Here is a 22,150-nt window from a genome sequence, read left to right on the forward strand (position 1 = left end):
ATCAGAATCAGATAACTTATATAACCCTAATATATTTCATTTGTGTTTTACATTCCATACATGACATGAATTAAGGATCCAATAGCTTTTTTATTTCCAGAGATATTTTCTCTGTCTTCCTCCCACTGTGAAGGGAAAAACCATCAGATCGCGTGACTCATTTATAAAAAATACTCCAGACTAAAATTCAAGTTGCGTGCCATGAAAGATTTATGTTTGTGCCAAATTCAGTGGGGCGGTGTGATTTTTCTCCAGCTCTCTGTGATGAAAACAAAATACTATTGTTCTTCCATGTATGAATACCAAAGAATATAATTTAATACTTTTTCAAAAATGTTGGCTTATCCTTTAATCTTCAAGAAATAAGCCTTTAATAAAATCTGTGTGTCATATTCATAATGAAAATAGTTTCTTGGAATAGTTTTGTCACTGTTGTCACAAAATTGGTGTGTTTATGCAGTTTTTTAAATGTGGGACAGAGACGAAGAGTTTCTTGTCGTGGTACGTCTGTGTTGCGTTGCGTCTGAAAGGGGGCAACCAGTAGTCTTCATTTAGGGCCATCAGTGGACTAGTTTCCCACATGTTGACGGTTGATTATTAAATGATATATTTTGGTGGTTTGAGTTGAAGGTGTGAGAAAGAATAGTATCAGTAACATTGTTAACACTGTGCTACATTACAGAGAAATACAAACCGTACTAATGAACCTTCATTAATATAGGCCTATATTTTATCTCCAAGTGCACGTCACACACTGAGCGAGCCGCCTGTTAATGACGCTGTGGGCTAATGGGCATGTAGCTACTTCCATGTTTCAGATGATACGTCATGTTTGTAGTCGACCAATGAAGATGAGTTTACATATCACCTTGGGTTCGTCCTTCACCTTCTCAAAATGATCCCACACTTTGGATTTCCTGCCCGACATGTTATTAACTAGCCTGTGGAATAACCGCAGGCACCAGCCCTGGAGATTAACCTGACTCCTGTCTGACTGCTGAGCGTGGACACTTCCTGTGTCTGTCCTTTCAAAGTAAAGTCACACATGCTCCAGTCATATAGGTTTGGATTTATTTCGACAAGGTGCAGCTCCTGATAGAGTTTCCTTTTTCTCTTTCCTGTGACTAAGCGACCAGAGAAATCTTGCTGACTAATGACCTCTCTGGTCGACCAACATGTGGTCGACTATCAGCAGGCAGCCCTACATTTGTGTGTCCACCCGCATGCCATATTTCCATCACTGTTAATCGGAGCCGATCGGAGCTGGAGCTGATAAATAGCCATGACGACTGCAGAGTCATTAGTCCTGGAAGTGATTGCCAACTCTAACCTTTCCCATTAAACAAAAGCCAGATGATAGTGGGCATTGTTGGGGTTTTTGTAAAGTGGGAAAAGGGCTTATTTGATTCCTCGGATTTAAATCTAACGCTCTTCCATTGCTCTCCTTCCTCGCTCTGCAGGTTGACGTGTTACCATGACAACAGAAGCGGGCTCTGAGACAGAGGTGAAGGAGAAAGCAGAGGAGTCAGCCGCTCAGCCAGAGCAGTCGGAGAAGCCCGCAGAAGAAACCAAGGAAGTAACCAACGCTGAGGGAGAGGAGAAGAAGGAAGAGAAGGAGAAAGAGGGGAAAGAGGGGAAGGGAATAGCTCGCTACCTGCCAACATGGCTTAAGAAGCAGAAGTCTCAGAGCCAGGTAAAATTCTTATTATAGGCTCACTAGATTGTCATTGCTGATAATTATTTTGGTCGGGTTTTTAATGGCCATCGTTTCTTTCCTTGATCCACAAAGACCTCCCCAACTAAGGAGGTCCCACCCGCAGAGGAAGCTGTTAGCAAGGTGACACAGGAAGAGGACGGGCCTGCCCCAGAGGTGAACGGTCACGCAGAGGAAGTAGAAGAGAAGGAGGCAGTCAAGTCGGAGGAAGTCAAGGAAAAAGAAGCTGAGTCTCAATCCACCACCAGTGCAGACACTGAGGTATTGGTCACACACAGCGTAACTTCTCTCCACACCCCATTGGTACACATACTGGAAGATAAAGTAGACAGTGGGTCTGCCATTAGTCTGCTTGTATATTCACGTGCAGGTTCACAAATGATGATGATGTCAGTTTGTTTGAGGTGTGAACCTTCTTTATGTATTCTCTTATTAAACAAAGGCAAGGTAGCTCTATTAGTTCAGCACATTTCTTGCACCAGGGCGAGTCAGTGTGCTTTACAGGGTTAAAAAATTACAGCAAAGGCAAAAGTTTTACAATTGTAAAGGGCAAAAATACAGGCAAGTGATACAAGAGATACACAATTTGAAAGTGAACAAAGGACATAACATAAAAACATAAAAGAACACAGCAAATACTCCTGTATTTATATGCACAATTATAACACTCAGTATTTAAATGAAGGCAATTTAAAAGCTAAACTAAGATGATATTTAAGCCAGTACTAGGTACAGTAGGCAGTGTGAAACGGGAACATTGTTAGTTTTGACTTAAGAGTGGTCAGAGTCGGGGCTCGTCAAATAACATCTGTCCTGGGTTATTCCAGGTCTGTGTTGCATAATAACAAATATGCTTTGGTATGAATTATAAGATTATAAGGAGAGAGACGAACAAGAGCAAGATAACGTGTGTAAGCATGAGAACTTCAGTTAACTGTGGCTACTGACGAAGGATTTTTAAATATACAGGTAGTATCAGGTGGTGGCCGGACAAAGATAGTATGTACTGCTGATTGCTAAAAGGTGCTTGGTTACATCAGCATATGTTGTTATTGTTGGGGGTGAGACAGAGAGTAAGGAAGAAAAACAAAGCACAAGCTGCGCTGAGTTAAAGTCAGTTACAGCCAAAATAGCCTGTAATCGTGTATATAGTCATGTTCTTATTAATTTTTTATGCCAAGTAATATGTTTTTCTTGCAGCCCAGTGGCATATGTTTTAGGGTGCTGTCACACCTGCCCTGTTTGGTTTGGTTCAATCAAACTCAAGTTCGTTTGCCCCCTCAGTGCGGTTCATTTGTGCAGGTGTGAACACAGCAAAACAACCACACCGAGACCTTCTTGAAGAGGTGGTCTCAGTCCAGTTCCAAAGGAACTCTGGTGCGGTTGGTTTGTGGTGAGAAGGTGTTGCGACCTGGATGTGAAGCAACTGCAGTCACATGACACATTGTTTGGGTTAAACATGAGCATGTTACAGTCCTGGAGGATTATTAATGTGCACCTCCTCCTGTACTGCCTTAATATGCACATTCAGCACATCCAATGCATCAAAACATTGTTTTCTAGTTGGAGCCGCGCCTCGTTTTCAAACTGTATGGTTTGACTAAAATGAACAATGACAGCAATATAGTCCACGATGAGCAGCGCTAAAATCAACCTGCGTAGTTGTCCCTCCATTGTGACATTAGAAAGTGTCACATTTATCTTGCAAGTGTACTCTTCTTCAACGTTTGCTTTACTTCCTGGATTTTTCCCACATGGAAATTCTGACCAATCAAGAGCAGCTTTCTCACACAAGGCATTTGATCTGGTCCTCTTGTAAATGCTGCCGTGAGAACACGAACCAACTCTAGGCAATTATACAACTTTGGAACAACATGAGTCCCTGATTCAGACCAGAGGAGACCACTCTAGGGCTGACAGCAGCCTTAAGGTTAGGTAACGCTCTGCGGACCAGGGTTTAGGAACCTCTGAACTTAGGGTTTTCACAACCTGGTGCTTACAAGACTCGATATATAAATACTAGGAAATTGCCAACCCCTTAAAGCTGTAGCATTTTTGGAATGCATCTTTATGCGCTTTCTTGCTGAGATTTAGATGTGAAGTTTGATAACCATTCTCATATGTCTGCTAGATATGAAGCTGTTATCTGAGCTTAGCCTGAAGACTGGAAGCAGGGAAACAGCCAGCCTGGCTCCGTCCAAATGTAACAGTTCTCACCTACCAGCACCTGTAAAGCTCACTTATTTACATGTTATACGTTGTTAGTTTAATTAGTACAAAAAACTAAGTGGCAACTTTCAGGGTTGCCATAAACTGCAGTTCCTCTAATGGCCACTTGAGGTTGTCTTTGGAAGCAGTTCAGTCCCCATAGACCCACATGTTACAACGCTCAGATTAACAGCAGATATAAACATGTTACCAGCCTGCTACAAAAATCAGTTTTGGTCTCAGCAGCTAATTCGCCCAAAAATGACAACTGTACAGGAGGTGAATCTTTATACAACTCACCTGTTTACATTTTATCAAGGCTTAAATTTGGGCGTAATTGTGGGTGCGGCCGTTTTTTTGCGGCCACGGTTTCTCTGTCAGATCCACCTCTCGCTCCTCGACAGCTCCACCCACTTGTTTACATTTGGTCACTCCTGGCTTCAAAAATCCAAGATGGCGATGACCACAGTGCCGAACAGGAGTCCACCAACCAATTGTTGGCATCACGGTGGCTACATCTATTATTTTTGTGCACTCTATGACAGAGTGTTAAAACAACAGCTTGTGGTTTTAAGGGAGGTCAGTGCTGGACTATTTCTTGGCTGTGCACGGTTACTTCCTGAAGTGAGTAAACATGAATGTAGCATCGACCTACTCATCTGACTCTCCGCAAGAAAGGGCAATAAGAGAATGTCCCAGAATGCAAACTGTTTCTTAAACATCATCATTTAAATTGGAAGAGAAGCATCACTGCCAGTTAAAGCATCCTGCAGTAGTTTGGATCAAGATACTGCTCTTTAAAAGACTTTGTTTTGTTGTTTACTCTGATTAAACAACAGGCAAAACTTGTCAACAACCAGCCTTGTCTTCTTACAGTGAGCTGGTGAAAAGTGTTTTGCCTAAACAAATGTCCAAATGTGTGAGTCAGCCACATACTGTTTTGGACACACGTACTTCACAACTCATGTTTGCAACAAACCGGAAACTGAGGGATGAGAGGTGAGATAATCAGATAGCATCTTTCACAATGCTCAAATATTGTAAAGGCACAGTGACGCGATTCACAGCGGTGCACGCAGACTGCTTAAAAACTGCTGCTCAGCCCAGAGGCAGAGAGAGACACACACACACACACACACACACACACACACACTATTCTCCCTCATACACATGCACACACATAAACTGTTCCATCCAGTGATCACATTAAGCCACCCAGGCCCACCCAGTGACATCAACATTTCAGTAATCAGGCCAGAAGAAACGCCTGCAGTTTCTAAGAGCAAATTCAGACTAGAGGGGGAATACAAAAGGACAGAGAGAACACAGTCTTCTCTCTTTCTTACTTTGGACAGTCAGATTTTAGGAGATTTCCTTCGCTGCTGTACACGTAATGACTTTTTCAACAGCATCATAAGGTTTTACCTGACGGCCACAGCAGGGATCCCTGTGTGTATCTGTGGTTTGACATATTTTTCCTCCTTCTTCTGTTGCACCTCTCAAATGTCCTCAGCCTGCCAAAGAGGAGAAAGTGGAAGAGACTGCTGAGAAAAGTCCTGAAGAGGCAACCGTGACAACAGAGGGAGAGGGAGCAGAGGAGCAGAAGAAGGAGCAGGAAGAAAAGGTGGAAGGTGAAGAAGAGGGAGGAGGAGGAGGAGGACAGACCTCGATTTTCCAGTCTCCTCTGCGTCTGGTGAGGAAGAACAAGATGAAGCTGGTGGTGTGTCATGTGACCCTCCTGGACGGGACCGACTTCTCCTGCGAGGTCGAGGTAAGACTTCGACAGAAACTTGAACATGGGTGTGGAGGGGAGACGATGGGCGGAGGGTGAACAATGAGTTCTGTGGAAGTATCTGCAGATGTGTCTCAGATGATATTCAAATTGGATCATTTAAAAGGTCATGGATGCAGCTCATTTGAAAATTACAAGAACATTTATTTTCTTTTTGTGTCTGTGCATTTTGATGACACAATAATGTGGATGGAGATTACGTCTGTTCTGATCACATGGGATCAAACCAGTGTGTTGTGGTTGGTCTGTACAAAATTGCAGAATGTGTTAGAACATGGAGAATGTTTGTAGCTTTCCTCTTGAATGTTTCCCTGGGAAAGTTTTATGGTGCAAGACAAAATAGTCCCTGTGATCATCAGCATGTTTGTACCTGATGTGGCCACTTCAGTGTACAATGACGTTGATGGTAAAATCAACAAGTTGTTGGCGTTTTGAAGGAGGGATGTTTTAAAGGGGAACTTATGTTTTTTTCAACCTGGGCCCTATTTTCCGATCTCCTTTTGTCTAAATGAGTGATAAGATGTTCAATATGTGACATGTCTCCAGTATGAAGCTAGGGCTGACCTGCCTGCAGCCCGTGAGCGCGCGCTATATTAAATAATAGGGCACTCAGACAGCGTCAAACAACGTCAAAATACATCCACTAAAAGTGCATTTTTTTCACACAGATAGGCTCGGATTGTTAGTATAATTATCTGACAACATAACGGAAAGGAGAAATGAACGTGTGTGTTTACCTTTAGCTGGATTCAGACATGTTCCTCTGCCTGTTGCTGCTCCCTCTCTCTCCTCGTCCGCTCTTCAGTTTCAATGAGCTCTGCGTCCGTGTACGTCCGTGTACTCCGTGTTCAAATAAATACGGGCGCTCATCAAATTCAAATGGCTCATCCAGATCCAGTTGGTCAAAATCGGGAAATCAGCAACAGAAAGACAGTTGTGTATAAGACGATTACGATGTGTTGGCGTTGCTCCAACATTGGAAACACATCCAACATGCTAACGCACATTCGACTGTATCATCCAGATGTGCTGATCACTGGGATGATAAATGTTTGGGTGCTTCGAATGTTTAAACAAGCCAAGCCAAGCTGAGGCTAATTAAGACACTTAATGCCCAAGGTTTATTTTTGTATTGTCTATGCATTGTAGGGCTGCAGCTAGTGGTTATTTTCATCGTCGAATAATCTGTTGATTATTTTCTCGATTAACTGATCAGTTGTTTAGTCTGTAAAATGTCAATAAAACGGTGCAGAGTGTTGATCAGTGCTTCCCAAAGCCCAGGACGATGTCCTCAAATGTCTAGTTTTGTTCACAACCCAGAGATATTCAGTTTATTCTCACAGAGGCACAACGAGACCAGAAAGTATTCACATTTAAAAAGCTGGAATTCATAAAGAGTTACTCAGACCAGTTATTCAGTCATCAAATTAGTTGGTGATTGGTTTAATAGTTGACAACTAATGGATTAATAGTTGCAGCTCTGATGTATTTTGTATTTTCAGTTACATGACGTAAGAAATGGTTTTCTGACCTTTTGCCTGGTGCGACCTGTTGCCTTTTGGGAAAGTGTTTGTTCAGTGTTCGTTTTTCATCAAAGTAGCCAGAGGGAAATGTGTTACCTCACATCCCAGTGAGACGCTTTTGTCTCTTTGACAATTTACCAAACTCGCACCAAACCATGACATTTGTGTATCCTTACACCCCTAACTACTAGTCATGTAGGCCACACGTGAGTGCCAGTGTGTCAGTGATGTAATTGCTAATAGGATCAGATCTGGTGTGTGTGTGTGTGTGTGTGTGTGTGTGAGTGTCTGTGTGTGTGTGAGTCAGAAAGTTAAATACCCCCCACATTCATGCCCAAAGTGCAGTTATGGCAGAAGCGCCCACTCACATTGTTTGGGGCGTGGTTTAGGGGATAAATGCAGAGCAAAGCAGAGCACGCTACAGGGGCTTGTCTGGTGACCAGAACACACACACACACACACACACACACACAGAAACCTGGCAGATTACGGGGGTCTCACAAGATTAGTTTTCTGCATCTGTTACTCCCAAACAAGCACGTGGCCTGGACCCCTCTACACACACTTAAACATACTCACACATTAAGCGTCACAGCGTCACATGCTCGTGTCACAGGCTCTCTTCAATCAATCTCTTGCTACTGTTTGTTAGCAATAGTTTGAGCTGGGCTGATTTTTGGTTTAATTAATTTGTCATTATGACACAATCTGGCAAATTAAAAAGTAGTTTACATCAGCAACCTGTGCTGACAGTGTCACGGCACTAAATCCAATTTGTATTGCAGTAAGTAATATGACAACGTGATTGATATAACATTATGTTTGTTTATAAATGGACTAATGGAAGCTCCAGTGTCTGACAGGCCGTGTGCAATTTCCTGCAGAGCCGAGGCTGACAACATGAAGGAGATCAAATTTCAGTCGAGATGGAAGGGGGCAAGATGTGCTTGATGCATATTAGAAACTTTTGGGGTGAGGAGATGAGAAGACTCTCAAGACCTTTTCATACCGCCTGTTTAAGGTGTGTATGTCATAGGAGTGGGAATCTCAAGGCACCACGCGATTCAATTTCATTATGATTCAGAGGATAACAATTTGACAATAAAACGACAATAGGCCCGTTTCCACCGCAGGAACTTCGGGGTAATTTTACGGGGCCGGGGTCGTTGGTGTGTGTCTCCACCGCAGGAACCACCCCCGAGGGACAGAGTTCCAGAACTTTTACGGGGGCTAAACAAGTCCCTGCCTCGGGGTAGGTACTCAGAACGGCCCCGAAAGACTCCTGGCTGGGGCTTGGGGATTACTTGGTGCTGATTGGATATACTCAAGGAGGGATGTGACGTGAACAGAAAGCAACAAAATAGCCGGCATTTTTAAAACTCAGCAGACGAGGGTTAGCTCATTCATATAGCTTCCTCCGCCATGTAAAAAAACTCACTAAATGGCCCGTGAATAAAATATCTTTTCCAGCGGATATCTTAGTTACAACATGATTGAGCTAGCAAAGCAGTTTTGTGTTGCTATGTGTGGTATTTATTCAGTTATGGGAAATCACGATGTCTAGAAAGCATCAGTGGCTGCAGCTGACAGGGACAGCTAACAGCAGGCTAACATCAGGACGTCATCTGTTAAAAGCCTCCCGTTGTCGGATACGACATGAAACTACTCCAGTTAGCTCAATCATGTTGTAACTAAGACATCCGCTGGAATTTTTTTTTTTTTTCACAGGCCATTTAGTGAGTTATTACAGACACCGCTAAGGGCTATCAGCTAACGGCGTCCCTACGTCGCCCCGGTCAAAATGGTCGCACAATGATTACGTCACATCCAGAGCCCGTAACTTTACAGGAACCTTCCTCCTACTCCGCTCTCTCAGTGGAGACACGGCGGTTGAGAGGGCCGAGCAAGAGGACGTTCCTGTAGTAGTTCCTGCCCCCCAAATAGTACCAGAAACTTCTTCAGTGGAAACAGGCCTAATGCGCCTCTTTTGTTCTGTCAACATCACGTCATGAAAAACATTTACATATTCGATTACTGACATTTGTGAATTGATGCAGAATCATCCACGTCTACATTGCGATGCATCTAAGAATTGATGTTCGGGTTAATGTCAAACCGGTTTGAGAATGTTTACACGGGCCAAACCTTATCAATAGTGATTTAAACCAGAGGTTCCCAACTGGTGGAGCCACGGGGCCCAGTTTTCTCCTCAGTCATTAGTTCAAGGTCCACACAGTTTAATACATAAAGCGTCATATTTGGCCATGTTGTTGAGCTAGTTTACTGTCTCTCTCAAATAGATGTCAGTTATTCACTCGGTCTACAGCAGGGAACGTCAAAATAAAATCTCTGTGCCGAAAATTCACTGTACTTAAAAATAAAGTGTATTTTTTACAAACTCAACATGTTTGTGAGTCTCTTGCAGTCCATTCAGAATGGACCGCGACTCACTTTCGGACCATGACTCACCATTTGGGAACCACTGATTTATACTATCTCTCTAATAGTGGGTCTGTGGCGCCTGATGTTCTTAAAAAAGTGAGTAAGAAATCCAGATGTGTTTTAATTTGGTATTTACTTTACTAGAAATTAGTAATTTAGTGTGAGAGAAGAAAAAATAATTTGATCAGAATTTTCTCTCCATTACTGCCTTGTATCCAAGGTCCTTATCCATGTGTGTTTTCCTCATTATTACTGTAGTTAAGTTTAAAATCGTGTGTTTCCCAAGCAGCATGCACTTTTTTAGCATTACCCCTCCTCACATTCCCACACTCCCTCAAATCAGTGGGAAGTGGCCCAGAATAGCCACCGTCCAGGTCCACTGGAACAGTTACATGCCTGGTCCAGATGCCCCTCAGTAGAATAGTGAGTATTTTGTCATGTCTAGATTTTCCCATTTAGTTTTGATGATTTTAATTGTACCACAGCAAACCCTTCTCCCTAATCTACAGTATGCCAACGCCCAGCAGCGTGCCTGTGAGTGTCCACGGTCGTTTGAACAGTAGCTGCTTTGTCTCGCAACAGAAAACGCTGATACCGCGACTAACTGCTATTGTCCTGGAGTGTGCACACACACACACACACACACACACACACACACACACACACACACACACATCCATCTATCCCACCCTCCACACACTGGCATAGTTAGGTCGCGAGAGGGAGAGATGCACAATGCATTCCAGAGATTAAATTTTCTGTTTTGCCCAGCAGGCCTCCAACACACACAATACCACACACACACACACACACACACACACAGTTTCTACTCTAACTCTTAATGTCTATTCTTCTATCATCCAGCTGTCCTATTTATTAACCGATGGCATCGAATTTATTCCAGTGTAATAACTTAATGCATATTTTATTAGTTGTAATGCCGTGAATGAAATCTTGCCCAGACATTTTCCGCCTCTCTCTAACAGTCGGGTTTCAAAGGAGAGTCTTAGTGTCACATGGTCTTAATGCTGTTTCGAAGAATTTCATTAGTATTGGTTTCAGCAGGATTTGAGTGTCACACGGTTTAAGTACCGTTTCATAGAATTCATTAGGTTTCAGACATGAGTCAAGTAGTCTCTGCATACATTAGGCACAGCAGCTTTGGGTTTGACACGTAGAGCAGCGACAGAAAACAAGACACAGACACTTTATCTATCCAGCTCTTATATGATCATTGTGTGGCTTCATGCGTCCTCATGATGATATTGATATGACTCCATTTATCAGCATCCTGCGGTTCAAACAGTTTGGTGATGTTGGGATTGAAGGTCATGAAGCTTTTACAGTTGTTTCTGTTGCTGGGGATACAAACTGTGAAATGGGAAAGTGCTTTAAAGATAATTTTGTAAATAATCAATGATCAACAGTTCAGTTGGCAATGTGTTTAAAGTCCTGATATGGTAACCATGCTAGGGCTGAAATTAACTAAAGAAAATGGTGGTTGACTGATGTTCTGCCTACTCTTCAACCAATCGATGGGGAAAACATTCTCCACATTTTCTCTGGATTAACTGAGTCAGCTACAGCGCACTGAAGGTCCTCTACCTGGTGGTGTTGTGCGTCCACCAAAGCTGTTTCTCCTGGGCCAGCACATAGATGGAATTCTTTGCAATGGGAGCACCTGGTATAGAGGAAGCAGTGGCTCAGAAGGTAGTCCACATGTCAAAGTATCCTTGGCAGGGTTGGAAATTAGCACCAGTCACCAGCCACATGCCGGTAAAATCTGCAAGTGGCTGCTTTACTCACCAGCCAAAAGAAGAGACAATCTGTTGAGCGGCTGCTAGACTTTGGAATCCACCAGCCGCAGTGACAGGTGGACAAAAAATTAATTTCCAATCCTGATCCTGGGGCAAGTTACTGAGCCCCAAATTGCTCCTGATGGCTGCACTGTTCGTGTGTGAGTGGGTGTGAATGGTTACTGAGCAGCAGGTGGCACCAAGTATGGTAGCCTCGGCCACCAGTGTGTGAATGTGTGTGTGAATGGGTGAATGTGACACGTAGTGTTAATGCCCTTTGAGTGGTTGGGAGTTAAAAAAAAGTGCTATACAAGTGCAGTCCATGTATTATATTTATACTATGCTACCGCTGCCATCAGCGTGACAAGGTCCTGATGGTCAGGGGTTGCCAAGAGTCGGAAAATGTCAGCACCATTGCTTTTGGGTAAAATGCTGCACTCGTCACTGTCATCCAGTGGTCCAATCACAGCAGAGGAGGGCTGGGACAAATACCACAAAGACCAATTGTCATGTCCTACATGTACATGTGTTGAACAACAGCAGCTATGATGGAGAAATGAACACTAGAGGTGTAAATCACAAGAGTTAAGATTTTATTTATTTTTTACAATATTTGCTGATACCAGAGAGGCTGCCCTGATATGATTTATTTCAATTCCTGCCATCGGTACGAGATGATATCAGTAAGAATCCTCACTGTCTTTCTTGGCAGCTTACCATTATCTGCAAGGCGCTAGGCCGCTAGCACTTTTTGAGTTTTTAGGAAGGAGGTGTGCTTGGATGGAAATGGTGATGCAGATGTGTCATGGGAATTTCAGAATCAAGGTGTATTTTAAAGATGGCGCTAAGTGTCAATGTTTTCACAAAGCATTGATCATCAAATAGATATATTGATCCAGACTGATGTCTCCTTATACCCTTAATTAATACTGCTGGCCACTTTCTTCCTACGTGCTTTAACCTCCCCTTCATCCAGAGCAAGTACTGTACCTTGTGCCGACATTTTTACTTCCGTCGATATTTCATACCTTAGCAACTAGACGCAACCAGTGCATCTCAGCTGAAAGAATGCTGTGCCTCTAAAGTGCTCTAGCACTTGCAGCTGGGCATTATCAGAAGGGCGCCTGCTGTTTTCAGTTGGGAAAAATCTGCTTTGGTGGACACATGACCTTAATGAGGTAACACCAGTGATTGTCTGACCAGTGAGAAAATGGTTGGAACAGAGCATATCCACCAACCAATCGACCAACCGAAGGTGTCAGCCCTAAATATGCTGATTGGGAAGAACTTCTCAGATCTTAATGTCGTGCCGACCACATGTCTGTGTGTGGCAGACATCCACTGGCTCTTAGGGGTTCAGTGCCTTGCTTGGAGGCACGCTGGCACAGACTCAGAAGTCCTGAAAGGTCACATTCTCAGATTCTCTGGGCGTTCAGAATGCAGCTACGCTGTGAGTGCGTGAATGTGGCACATATCTTTGACCAAGTATAGGAAAATACCGCAGATGTTTTCAGCTGTCCCAGGACCAGAAGAAAAATGCACTCTTTCATCCTCTTTCCTTCCACTTTCACCACGCTCCCTGCTCTGTCTGTAACTCTGTGTGTGTCTGTGTGTGTGTGTGTGTGTCTGCACAGTGTTAGATGGAAGCAGTGCTGACTAACTGAAAAGAAATGAACATTAATTATTTCATTCTTTCTCATCGTTTTTCCACCCGCTCTGCGTCTGACCTTCTGTCTGTCTGAAGGGCGCCGTTGTGTGTTTGCGTGCATGCACGTCGGTGCATGCTGTCTGCACGCACGGATGTGTGCGAAATGTCATTGTCATATTTGAGTGTGGAGGATTTTATGGCGAAGGCCCCCATCGGGCCTATGAAGGAATGTGTTGCCCAGAGACAGACGGAGAGACGGAGACAGAGAGGACGAGAATAATGGGACAGATGTAATGAAACAGAAGAAACAGAGATGCATTGATAGAGAGAGTTGAACAGGAACTTTATGAAGCTCTCGCTAGACCATACAAAACGAGTTTGTTCATGGGGTACTCATATTCTCGCAATCGCAAGCTTTAGAATGACATTTGAAACTTGACCACTGGAAACATTGTATAGTAGCTTTAAAGGGACAGTTCACCCCAAAATCAAAAGCACATATTTTTCCTGTTGTGTGTATCACTGTTCATCAATCTAGACTGTTAGGACAGGAACTATTTCTTTCCACCGAACTACACCTGCCAACAGTAGCACCACACAGAATGAAGCGTGCATCCACTGCTAGCTCACCTAGCACCACTGAGCTAGCTAACGTTACAGCTCAGTCGAGGAGGACGCCATTAATGTTTACAACTTGTGTTTCCACAAACATGAGCCTCTTGTCCATGAGTAGATGCACGCTTCATTCTGTGCAGTGATATGGTTGGCGGGTGTAGTTCAGCTGAAGGAAAATAGCCACGCATGAAACTGTTAACAACAAGATCTGTGGATTATCTTGAGTAACCAGGTCATGATTTCTATAAAGAGACATTGATGTTGAGTTTTTTCAAATGTGGTTTTGGCGCTTTGAGCACCACAAGCTGAGTGACATCTAGTTCCATTATATTGGAGAGAAGGCAGACATCTGTACGGCTGATATCTCCAACACTCTGCAGCTCACACCAAAACAATCTAGACTGATAAATAGCACTGCAGGTAAGAGGAGAAATATGTGTTTTTGATATTAGGGTGAACTGTCCCTTTAATATTGTTTTCTCATCCAAATGTTAATGGTTGTGTTTGAATCTCTCCCATTGCTGCAGAAACGTGCCAAGGGCCAGTACCTGTTCTTTAAGGTGTGTGAGCACCTGAACCTAATGGAGAAAGACTACTTTGGACTCACATACGTGGACAACCATGAACAGAAGGTTTGCATTCACACACACACACACACACACACACACACACACACACATACACAGGAAGTACAAAATAATTCAGTCATGCACACACATATAGAGACTCCAGACACTGATGTCTGTATTGTGTCTCATGAGACTGTTTAATGATAGAGGTTAAGTGTCTTCCTGCTCTGTGTCTCACTACCTCCAGTGTTGGTTGGATCCCACCAAGGAAATCAAGAGACAGATACGCAGTAAGTTTTTTGCTTCCTTGACGTTTTCATCCATCCATCTCTGTCTCCTTCTGCCTGCCTCTGCAAGATGTTTCATATGATAGGGGTCAGAAGTTAATGAATTAAATATAAATACTGAATTAATAAAAGAGTTCAAGTATCCCCATATGAAAGGAAAAACAAACAGCATCACAATTAAGTCCAACAAAGCCAGAGACATTCGAAACCAAACGACAGCAGTCTTGCCAGAGCTGGCAGCGTGGAGGAGGTTACCACAGTGTGATCACTCTGCTTCATTATTAATCAATCCCTTTATTAACTCTTGGTAATTTATAAATGCAGGGCGAGGTGCGGCATCTCACCTTCTGTTGATAGACAGCTACCAAGTATGTGGAGCGACCAGGCATAGTTAAGGCTTTGTCTTATTTTTGAATGTGTGCATTTGCCCATTACGATTAAAAAGGTATCTGTCATTTGTGATGACGTCCATAATACGCATGTTGGACATCAGAACAGAACACAGTGTTTGTTTTAACTCTAGCTGACTTTTCTTCAAGAAAGGTTTTCTTATTTTCTTTTGCTGTTTTTTCCTCGCTTCTGCTTTTTTCAGTTTAAGTCAAAACAGACTTTAAGACACAGCCTACAGCTTGGAGTTGCACTTTTAAGAGAAAGGCTTAGTAAAACATATCATTTTGGCTCATAAAGTGTTATTTTAGAGTTAGTATGTGTGAGGTAGTTGGGTGTGTGCAGATTGTGTGAGGCTCTGTGTGTAAACACCACAGAGTGTGTGGTGAACATGCATGCCTGTGTTTCTGTGGCTGTGTTGCTGTGTACGCCTGTGGTTCACGGGTGAGTGGTATGCAACTGGCCGCATGTGTTCATTTGTGTACATTTTTCTATGTGTGTGTGTGAATGCTTATAGCGAGACGGAGACTGTATCATGTGAGTTGGATACTTATGTCTGTGTATGTACAGACAGAGCAGCACACAAATGACAGATTCGACACCATTCTGCTCTGAACTACCATCAGTGGACACTCGTCACCACATACCGGGCTGGGACCTAAACATTTGGCACTAAAAGATTTTTATGGGTCCTTGAATCCTTTATGAAGCTCAAAAATGCTGCATGTGATGTGCAACCTGGAACCTATTTTCAGTTCAGTCGTACTCAAGTTCGTTTGTTAGGCTGCTTTCACACCTGCCCTGTTTGGTTTGGTTCAATCAAACTTGTCCCCTCAGTGCGGTTCATTTGTGCAGGTGTGAACACAGCAAAACAACCACACCGAGACCTTCTTGAAGAGGTGGTCTCAGTCCGGTTCCAAAGGAACTCTGGTGCGGTTGGTTTGTGGTGAGAAGGTGTTCCGACCTGGATGTGAAGCAACTGCAGTCACATGACACATTGTTTGGGTTAAACATGAGCATGTTACAGTCCTGGAGGATTATTAATGTGCACCTCCTCCTGTACTGCCTTAATATGCACATTCAGCACATCCAATGCATCAAAACATTGTTTTCTAGTTGGAGCCGCGCCTCGTTTTCAAACTGTATGGTTTGACTAAAATGAACAATGACAGCAATATAGTCCACGATGAGCAGCGCTAAAATCAACCTGCGTAGTTGTCCCTCCATTGTGACATTAGAAAGTGTCACATTAATCTTGCAAGTGTACTCTTCTTCAACGTTTGCTTTACTTCCTGGATTTTTCCCACATGGAAATTCTGACCAATCAATAGCAGCTTTCTCACACAAGGCATTTGATCTGGTCCTCTTGTAAATGCTGCCGTGAGAACACCAACCAACTCTAGGCAATTATACAACTTTGGAACAACATGAGTCCCTGATTCAGACCAAAGCACCAACTCTGGTTTAGTTGAAATAAACCCTTAATTCACTCAGTTACATGTGAAAGTATTCTGCCTCTATACACACTAAAATTACCATTTATTTAAATGGAGTCTGGTGGGTTGGTTGATGGTGTTTTCGGGGCTGTTTCTGGTTTCATAAAAAGGATCTTACTCTTAAAACAAAAAGGTCTATCTCTGAAGAAATCCTTTCCATAATGTTGACAGACACTTCAACAATCTGAGCCTGTCAGTTTCAAACAACAAGCACCTTTATTGGACGGAAATTGATGATGCATAATTGCCCCAACTGGTTACATCACAGCCTGTTTGCCCGCTGCCAGCTGCAGCCCTCTTGCTCAATGCTGTGCCATTTTCAAAAAATAATGTTCCTATTAGTCACTTTCCAAAAACATTGGAAAATAAGATCCAGGTTGAAAAATGCTGAAGTTACCCTTTAATCTGAGTTTGTAGTAAGTTACCTTGGATGTTTATTGACGGCACAAACATGCCCCAAGTGGTTACATTGCAGCCTGTTTCATCAGTGCCGGCTGCTCCCTCGCGCTCAACACTGGAATAATACCAAAAATTGTTGCTCCTGACACTTAGACACAAAAACACAGTATATGGTCCAGGTTGAAACATGCCAAAGTTACTCCTTTAAAACCCTCCCTAGACCAAACTGTGATAGAAAGATCTAAAACAGAGCTGTTGCAGTCTCCACCTGCAGAGGAGGACTTTATTGACGTGGGCAACAACATCGCAAAAATGTACAAAGTGTCAGTCTATAGATTTCCTCTGGGCTTTTGTTCAGCTGTGTGGGTATGAAGGTTCTGTCTAGACTCCTGCCCACAATGCAGCTCAGTATGAGCAGAGCTGTGTGGGTGTGTCTGTGGCATCGAGCCCGAGGTTGGAATATGAAACAGAGACAAATCATATAAAAATTAGGCAGATATGCATACAGGGGAGATTAAAGAAAAACCTGATATAAAGTTGGGAAAATGTGACAGCACTTTAGAGAAAAAGAAAAAACAAGAGGGCAAACTTTACTCCAAGAAGCTCAAGTATCAGTTTTCAGAATGAGACTGAGAGCCAATAAAAATGAAACTTGAACCCAAAAATCATAACAAGCGCTGCGGTTAAATTCACTCTAACAAATAGCACAAAAAATCTGCCCAGTTAAATGTTTATTCGCCCAAGTGAGCCCCTTCTTAGATGTCAGTGTGATAGATAATGAGAGCAAGATTTCACCTCACCCTGGGAGTCAGGCTTAATGTCACTGGAAGCCAAGCAGAGAGGCCGAGGGGTCTGGACCCAGGCCAGTCAGTAGACCTCTGCAGTGCGTGTGGCTGTTGTTAATGTTTAACAGCAGCAGCAGCAGCAGCAGCACACATGTTCTCTCCACAATCAAACTAACCTTTATAGTGTCTGTTGTCTCACTGTGCTCACTCTCTCAGTGCACTGTCACGGTACATTTGCAGCCAATTTGGTTTTTACGATAAGAGCAAACAGCACCTGCATATGCTTAAGTAGAGCGTCATCAGGGCAAGAATATTTTATAATTTGTGGTCATATTGCTACTTTTTCATGAGTCACTAATTTACTTAAACTACATATTGTTATATAATGTCGAAAAATATCCTTTAAAGGAACAGAGTGGTGCAGGAAAGAGTCCTTAAAGGGAAATTTCGGTTTATTTCAACCTGTCTCCTATCGTCCTAAATTTGGTTCAAGTGACTAGTGACATACAGATAATAGTTAGCGTGTTAGCCGTTAGCCTAGATACAGCCGTAGCGTCAGACCTGTTAAAACGTAAGTGAACGGGCAACCTTCAAGTGCAAAGTTAGTCCAGTAAACAAGCTTTTTCTCCACAAAGACCGCCTCATATCGTTAGGATAAATGTCAGAGAACATATAGAAAACCACATGTAAACGTGTTGTCTTACCTTACCGGTGTGCTGCCATGTTTGTTTACCATCTAGCTCTGCTTTCCAAAGCGCGGCCGAAATATCGCGAGAACAAGCAGCGATCTCATACCGTGCCTGAACAAACAGCAACAGCAGGAAGGCAGAACTGGACGGTTGCCTGAATGGAGGAGTAGGAGGAGAGAGAGAGAGAGAGAGAGGCGCAACAGGTAGAGGACGAGAGAGGAGGAATGGCTGCTGCAAGGCTGCGTAGCTCTGGAGATTGGTGGTGTACCTGTGAATGCTGTGCCCCAGTGCCCACAGAAGAGGAATGCCTCTGTTGCAAGGAATGGGACCGGTTGCAGCCTTATTTTCAAGGCCTGGATGTGACCGAGGACGAGACACCTCCACCTGGAGTAGTATCCATCTGGGCTTTATCTAGAGCTCGCCAGATATATTTCGGCTGCGCTTTGGAAAGCAGCGCTAAATGGTAAACAAACATGGCAGCACACCGGTAAGGTAAGACAACACGTTTACATGTGGTTTTCTATATGTTCTCTGACATTTATCCAAATGATATGAGGCGGTCTTTGGATTTTTTTGGACGATAGGAGACAGGTTGAAATAAACCGAAATTTCCCTTTAAACCAGGAAATGAGTTTTCTTGTCTCAAAGTCAGTGGTGTTTTTTTGAATGAGTTTTTGGTTAGCTGCCTGAAACAAGGTCTGTGGCGAACACAAGCTAATGATGGTTTCATGTTTTGTTCGACAACATAAAATCTGTCAGTTATTACCTCACTCGTGAATTTTGACGGCAGCTGCTAACATGTGGCTAAGAGATACTACAGAGGTTAGTTCACGCCGAACACGACTTTACAGTAGGGTTGGGTCGGTTCTCGGTAATACCAATTCAGAGCTAGAGGGTCTACTGCAGCCTGGAGTTTGTGTAACAGTGACGGGGAGTCGATAATGGCGGACAATTTAGTCTTGAAGAAATCAAAGAATGTGCCAATATGGCAACACTTTGGCTTTGAGCCAGACGAAGGAGGCAACCCTTGTTTGCACTGATTGAGTAAGCTAAACCTGCAAATTAATTTGTAAGGGATAAAAGAAACAACGCGTTAGGGAGCGATCACACAGATGAAACGCTAGAAACGTGACGCCAGTAAAACCATTGTTTTCCTATCATACGGCGCATCCGACCGGCGTTCAAGTGTCTTTTTAGACGGGCGTTTTTCCGGCGTCTTTTTAGACGCACGTTTTTGTAGACGCTCCTTTTAGACGCTGAAAAGTTTGCATTGAATAAGTGCTTGCAGCGTTTCAAGCGTCTTTGAAGCATCCTAGGCGTCTCTAGCGTCTCATTTCTGTGTGATCGCCCCCTTACTGTCACTCTGTTGTCCTATGGTCGTTTTTTATTTTAAATGAGTCAATTGCGCCCCCAAGTGGCGAAAATACGGTATTACCGACTTGATGCAGTTTTTCACAAAAACCTGACCGTTTTTTTTCTCATACCGACCCAACCCTACTTTACAGTGTCTGTGTGGTGGTGACGTGGAAGTCACGTAGTCGTGGTTTGGTTCGTTAGTCAGCTTTTTACTCCTCCTCCTGTATTTATGCTTCAAAATAATTAACCCTTTAAACACAGTTGTCTCGTGAACGATTGCGGGGGATGATTGTTTGCATGAACCTGTTTTAATCGATCTAAGATAAATACCATAATAGCTAGAGCATTCATTGTTTTTGTCATAGATTTTTTTGGAGGGGCTTTTTGCCTTTATCTAATGGGACAGCTTTAGTGTGAAAGGGCCATGGGTTGAAACCGAGCCTGCGGCCGCTCTACCAGGTGAGCTAGTGGGTGCCTTGCATTCATGCTTTTTGCAGCAGAGGGCTAAATGTCTAGCTTCCACGTCATCATGTTTTATGCGTCACCTTACTTCGTATGTGGCACAAAACCATGTGGAAACATGAGGTTGCACCTGAGGATTCAATGACGAAACTATCAAAACATATCTGCAGTCTGCTCATAAAAATGAACACACCTCAAAAACTAGATAATGTACACACTTCAGATAACTTAAGGAGTGTTAAAAAATATTTTGTTGATGTTTCTACATATAGAAATCAATATGTTTTGTGTCTTTATTTTGTAAAATTGAATGAATTTTACTTTATTTTTTTTAATGGCACAATTTAAAGACAAGGAGCAGTTTCTGGTGTGTCGACCTGTTGTTTTATTTTTGTATTTGTGCACTTTTTATCATTTTTGGATGTGCATGCTGTTCTTTGAGTCTTCAGTTATATACTTGCATAACCTTTTAGCTAAGGTTGTGCAGATTTTGGGGGATATGAAGCACTTGAAGAAGCTCTAAGAAATGACATCACAATAAGCAAAGATACCAGTGTAGACACGGGCAGGTCATTTCTAGTGCGGCGCTCAAAACGTGGTGTTCATGTGCTAAAAACACATGTATGTATCCTACATTGTATTTGCCTCAGAGCTTGTTTTCAGCAATAATCCGAAATCCAACAGAAAAATCAGAGCTTTTTGTTTAGGGAACCAGAGCAATGCTAACTTGCAAAATATGTCATTCCTGCGACACACTATAAGTCACCCGAAAAGACTGTGGGAGAGACATACGGACTGGAGGGGGAGTTGTTGTCTGGAATTGTAGTCGACGTAGGGGGCTGAAGTAGAGCATGTGTATATGTATCAGAATGTGTATATTCTGTGCGTTATGGGGCGGATTGATGGGTGGCGCGTGGTCGTGTAGAAAGATGAAATGGTCACAAGAGACTCCTAAAGCACTTAAAGCTGCCAAAAACACACACACACTCAGTCTTACTCCCACACACACATCTCATACAGTAACACACATCCATACAAACAGGCTATGGAACAGCGCTATCTGCATTTAAGATTTTCCATTTCTGTATATTAAGTTACAAAAATTAAATCTGTGGAAAGAATTAGACAAAACACTGTGTCGTCATAAAACGGAAAATGAATATTTCACCTTGTTTTGACCTCACGTGTTGCGTCTTGCACAGATAGAGAGCGTCATTGTTGAGCTTCCTCATGTCATTTCAGTGTCCGTCGCTCTTCCTGCTCCTCTGGGATACAGCTGTGAAGGCTCTGTGTCTGCACGTCTGTGGTTGTGTATGTGCTGTGTGTGTGTGTGTGCTCGTCACATGTGTGCATACGTAGGACTTGTGTGTGACCTTGGAGGAGGAAATGGTTCTTGATGTGATGTCAGCTTTTCCCGGATGGAATTTTCCAGACGACGTGATCTCCATCTTATATTGAGTGTGTGTGTGTGTGTGTGTGTGTGTGTGTGTGTGTTGCTGGGTGGAGCCATGCAGTAGAGAAGGTGGCAGGCAGGGCAGTATGGCCTGTGGGGATGAGAATAGGAAGTCGGAGCCAAGTGAAGATTGATACGAAACCCTGTGATGACACAGTGATGGAGATGTTATGGTGATGTTGCGTGCCTTTGTTTCTGATGACAAGATTACAGTTTGGTATTTGAATGAGGTTATGCAATACCAGATCTGCCGCTGTATTTGTTTGTATGTATTTATGCATGTGTGCGTGATGTACCAGGCTTAGAACAGTCCGAAATCTGTTCTGCATTAGCTGCCCTCACTCACACCCACTTCTCCCTCTCTGTCACTGAAACACACATACATTTGGGTCAGACGGGCAGAGGGGTGGATGGTAGTGCATAGACATAAAGACGACACTGATCATAACGCTGTGACTCCCATTTTAGATTCTCATATGTCCATAATCCCCTGTGCTTGTCATACATACATATGTAATGTTATTGTGCT

The 22,150-nt window shown here is 43.1% G+C and overlaps 1 protein-coding gene across 14 annotated transcripts in view; it reads left to right on the plus strand.

Moving 5' to 3' along the window:
- Window positions 1–22,150, plus strand: part of epb41l2 (erythrocyte membrane protein band 4.1 like 2) — an 88,498-nt gene that overhangs the window by 24,314 nt on the left and 42,034 nt on the right. For all 14 annotated transcript variants that reach the window (XM_033648276.2, XM_033648281.2, XM_033648289.2 and 11 more), the window contains exons 2-6: window positions 1,461–1,693; window positions 1,790–1,975; window positions 5,436–5,693; window positions 14,266–14,370; window positions 14,555–14,597. In XM_033648276.2, the coding sequence (XP_033504167.1) occupies window positions 1,475–1,693; window positions 1,790–1,975; window positions 5,436–5,693; window positions 14,266–14,370; window positions 14,555–14,597 (811 nt within the window). In that variant the 5' untranslated portion in view covers window positions 1,461–1,474. The remainder of the gene's footprint in view (window positions 1–1,460; window positions 1,694–1,789; window positions 1,976–5,435; window positions 5,694–14,265; window positions 14,371–14,554; window positions 14,598–22,150) is intronic.

Source organism: Epinephelus lanceolatus, chromosome 13 (assembly GCF_041903045.1).
Source record: "Epinephelus lanceolatus isolate andai-2023 chromosome 13, ASM4190304v1, whole genome shotgun sequence".
Classification (NCBI taxonomy): Eukaryota; Metazoa; Chordata; class Actinopteri; order Perciformes; family Serranidae; genus Epinephelus; species Epinephelus lanceolatus.